The sequence below is a fragment of the Trichoplusia ni genome, chromosome 15 (assembly GCF_003590095.1).
Source record: "Trichoplusia ni isolate ovarian cell line Hi5 chromosome 15, tn1, whole genome shotgun sequence".
Classification (NCBI taxonomy): domain Eukaryota; kingdom Metazoa; phylum Arthropoda; class Insecta; order Lepidoptera; family Noctuidae; genus Trichoplusia; species Trichoplusia ni.
In genome coordinates this window covers 10,513,526-10,517,295 of record NC_039492.1, presented here as the reverse complement: position 1 = coordinate 10,517,295, position 3,770 = coordinate 10,513,526, and the positions used below count along the sequence as shown (strand labels likewise).

Sequence of the window (3,770 nt, the reverse complement as noted above, 5' to 3'; positions counted from 1 at the left end):
AGTTTAAGTTCATAGTGGCTTAGGTACCATGACCTCAAATTTTTGTTTATTTGGCACGGCACCTACACACTTATTTTGATATATTTTTTAATAATTATATTGTAAATGGAAAGACAGCGTGCTGCTGGGGAGTTTGTTGCGCCGTTTCTTCTCTCACAGCAAAAGCACTTAGGAAGCGGTGACGGGTGGGCAAAACTGGGTGCTGTCAATGTAATTTGACCTTCAAAAAGTGCTACTTAGTAGCCTAATTTGAATAAATGACTTTTGATTTTGATTTGATTTTGAGTTAAATATATTAGTTAACCAATTGGCGCAGCAGATAAGTGTGGGAGTTTTTCAAATGGTAGCAGATTCAATTCCCATACAAGACAAATGTCAAACTTGACGTTGATATTCAAATTTATGTTGAAGCAATCAAGATGTTATAAAGGCATAATTAAGTAAGGTTGAAGAATTAATTGTGAATAAAATAACCGAAAATAGAATTTCCACGGCTATTAAATATCCAATATAAGAAGAAAATATTAATATTTATATAATTTAAAAAAGAAAAAAAAGCAATTTAGAATTTCTACTACAAGTACCGTTATTATTGGCGTAGTACAAGAATTTATTACTTTAGACTGTAAACCTAATTATAATAAAAAATAAATATTCATGCAATAAATGTTCCCAAACCAGTTGGATTATGTCACAATTTATCTTAATGACATTTATAGATATGATTATCATAGATTTTTGGTAAATGTTAAGGAAATAGATGAGACGACTTATATGATGTGATGACCCTGAGGTTTAAGACCCGACGACACGGGAACGCGACGATGCGAGCGAAAAGGTTACATCCCGATAAAAAAAGTTGCCGACGTTAATTAGCAACTATAAATAGGATTGTTCACAATAAAAAATTCAAAAACATATTTCACAATAAGATTCGAAACTATACGAAGTAAAGTTAACCGAGATTTTTTCGGTTCAGGCGTCTATTAGAAGTAACAGTCAGCATGAGATCATTAATACCACATTGAGAAATAAGAACTATATAACATTTGAAGTCTGAATTTTGTTAATATACCGTAAAAAAAACAATGTTATACAAAATCTCGACAACAAGTCGTGTCGCACACGGATCGTCCTCTGCAAAATACCTTTCACCAAAAACTGATTCTCGAAGCCGGTTCGCGCGTTGTATAATAATTTGAATAGCATCTTCGCTATAGACATGGAAAGTGAATGCCAAGGTCGGGCACCACGCATGTGACGGGTACTTACACATCACACTTCATCGAGGTATTTTATTTAGAAATCCTGTACATTCGACAAGGATTAGCCAATGCCGAGCGCTAACAACATTACGCCTGTGATTTAGGCGATTTGTTAAACGGTGACATTTTGAGCGGTTAAAAAAAAATATCAAAAAAGACTGTACTAGGTAGTCGTAATCTGTAAATTTGGACGTTTTAGTGCCAGCACTTATAGAAAGACTAAACCAATGAAATAAATAAACGGTATATAGATACATGCCCAGTGCAAGCGTTGGTTTAGCTTTACTTTTATTCATGGAGTACTTAGACATACTATTTATACAGTAACAGGCCTTATAATAGGTAACATAAATTGACAAAAGAAATTACATAAACTGTCTGGAAATACTAAAGAACGAACAATTAAAACTGTAACGAAATGCGAAGAAATCCGTAAAAGTAGTTTTATTCAATGTCTAACATTCGCGTAAACCTAAGAAAGCACTATTTAACGAAATTCCTATCTTGAAACTGTTACACAAGACCAATCTAGGTGAAACAAAGTCAAAGGACAGTCTGAGAAGTGTTCAAGAAATACTTCTTCATTTATAATTTCGATCTGATGAACTGAACAGGAAGTGTAAAACGAGAACCCACGATCATACAAAATACATGATTACTATGATAATAAATGTCAATAAAACACAATGGTAAAATCATAGACATAAAACTTTACAACTATCGAAATATGAAAATGATCCTTAAGCTAACAGTTTTATGATTATTATTTCAATGATTCCCGCAAGCAATGTGATCGATAATTAAAATCAAATATTCAAAAATACAGGTTAACCAACAATCAAAGAACACCCTAATTTATTGAAATATTCCCTAATATTTAGAAACAGTTCATCGTAATGTCGTTGACTGCCAAAATTTAAAAGAATCAAGTAAATGTAAGCATTCAAATATATGCAAAGCAGTCGCACCACGAATAAGTATATAAATGTGCGAAATTTCTTGATTGAGCACAGTCACCGGTACATCCTCTTCTCAGCTACCACATCCACCCACCTCTCAACTCCAAAAATGAAATCCGTAAGTGTAATACTTAAAGCTCAACAATTTATATTTTTACATTTCATCAATATATATTTTTGGTGTCATCTTGAGCTCATTTTTATCTAAGGATTTTATCTTTTGAAAAAAATAATTCAATAATAAAAAAAAAAACATTTGAATCTCAATTATATTTTATTGACTCAATTTAAATCCAAATATATAATTGAAATCTGTCTTCTTAAGCCCCATTTATAAACCTTAATACTTACTCATATAGTTCCATTAATATGTAGCGACAGAACAAATTATTCTAACTCAATTGTTTGCATCACAATTTGATAATTTGCAAATTAGTTTTATAAACGAAATATTTTTTTCCATTATCATTTAACAACGTGACTGCGGATTACCATTGGAATCTCAAATAGCTGCCTGCCTTGACATTTGAGGCTTCTTTTAATTGCGTCGCTGTATGTAAAAACTAATAAATCCCTGATAGGTCATCGGGGTCTTAGAATATAGAGCGCGACATTAATTGTATCCCTGCATTTTAAATAACATGGGTTTTCCCAACCCATTTTCAATATTGTTAAATTATAATATTAACTTGTCACAACAGCTTTACTTGAGGTTGGTATTTAAAATCGTTTTTTGTTTTAGTTCATTGTCTTCGCCCTCTTCGTCGCCGTGGCCGTCGCTGCCCCCGCTGACAAGGACGCTACCATCGTCCGTTACGAAAACGACAACATCGGAGTGGACGGATTCAACTACTAGTAAGTGCTTTACATAACCCATTACACATTGTTCAGATATCACAGCGATCCCTCGTAAACGATTTAAGACAATCTCAAAAAATATTCATTGAATAATAAAAATTGTTTTCAACAGCTCTGAAACCAGCAACGGTATCAGACAACAGGAGCAGGGTCAGCTGAAGAACGTTGGTACTGAGAACGAGGCTCTTGAGATCCGCGGCCAGTTCGCCTACACCGGCCCCGACGGCGTGCTCTACACCGTCACCTACATCGCCAACGAGAACGGCTTCCAGCCCGAGGCCGCCCATCTCCCCGTCGCCCCCGTCGCCTAAGCATCCAACAATGACCACCACATCTAGTCTGACCAACAAAGATGTTCATTCATCTTTTTTGGATTTGCATAGCGAATAGGATAGAGAATAAACTTACTTGATTTCATTTTTTGTTTTTTATTGGCCTTACCTAATACCTATATCAAATCTTTGACTATTTTAAATATTTTCTAAACAAATTTATATAGTACTTTGAGTTTGATTATGTGGGAGCACAATCAATTACACTAATAAAGAACAAAACAAGTGCAAAGAAACACTGCTAGTCTCCACGAAATCCATTAGAAGAAACCACAACAAAACACAGTTCAATATCAGAAAAAGTATCTCAAAGGGTTTCAGGTATTTCAGTTGAAAGAACAACGCGCATGTGTGTA

At 34.2% G+C, this 3,770-nt stretch overlaps 1 protein-coding gene across 1 annotated transcript; it reads left to right on the top strand.

Annotated features, from left to right (window-relative positions):
• Positions 1–2,236: 2,236 nt before the first annotated feature.
• On the top strand, positions 2,237–3,499 carry LOC113501227 (flexible cuticle protein 12-like). Its single transcript, XM_026882304.1, has 3 exons — positions 2,237–2,342; positions 2,967–3,079; positions 3,195–3,499. Exons 1-3 carry the CDS (start codon positions 2,334–2,336, stop codon positions 3,391–3,393), a joined length of 321 nt encoding a protein of 106 aa, XP_026738105.1. The 5' UTR covers positions 2,237–2,333; the 3' UTR covers positions 3,394–3,499.
• The last annotated feature ends 271 nt before the right edge of the window (positions 3,500–3,770 follow it).

Excerpts from the sequence above, each read along its gene's own strand:
- LOC113501227 (XM_026882304.1), top strand. Across the intron at positions 3,080-3,194 it reads GTGGACGGATTCAACTACTA|CTCTGAAACCAGCAACGGTA; the intron begins GTAAGTGCTTTA and ends TGTTTTCAACAG.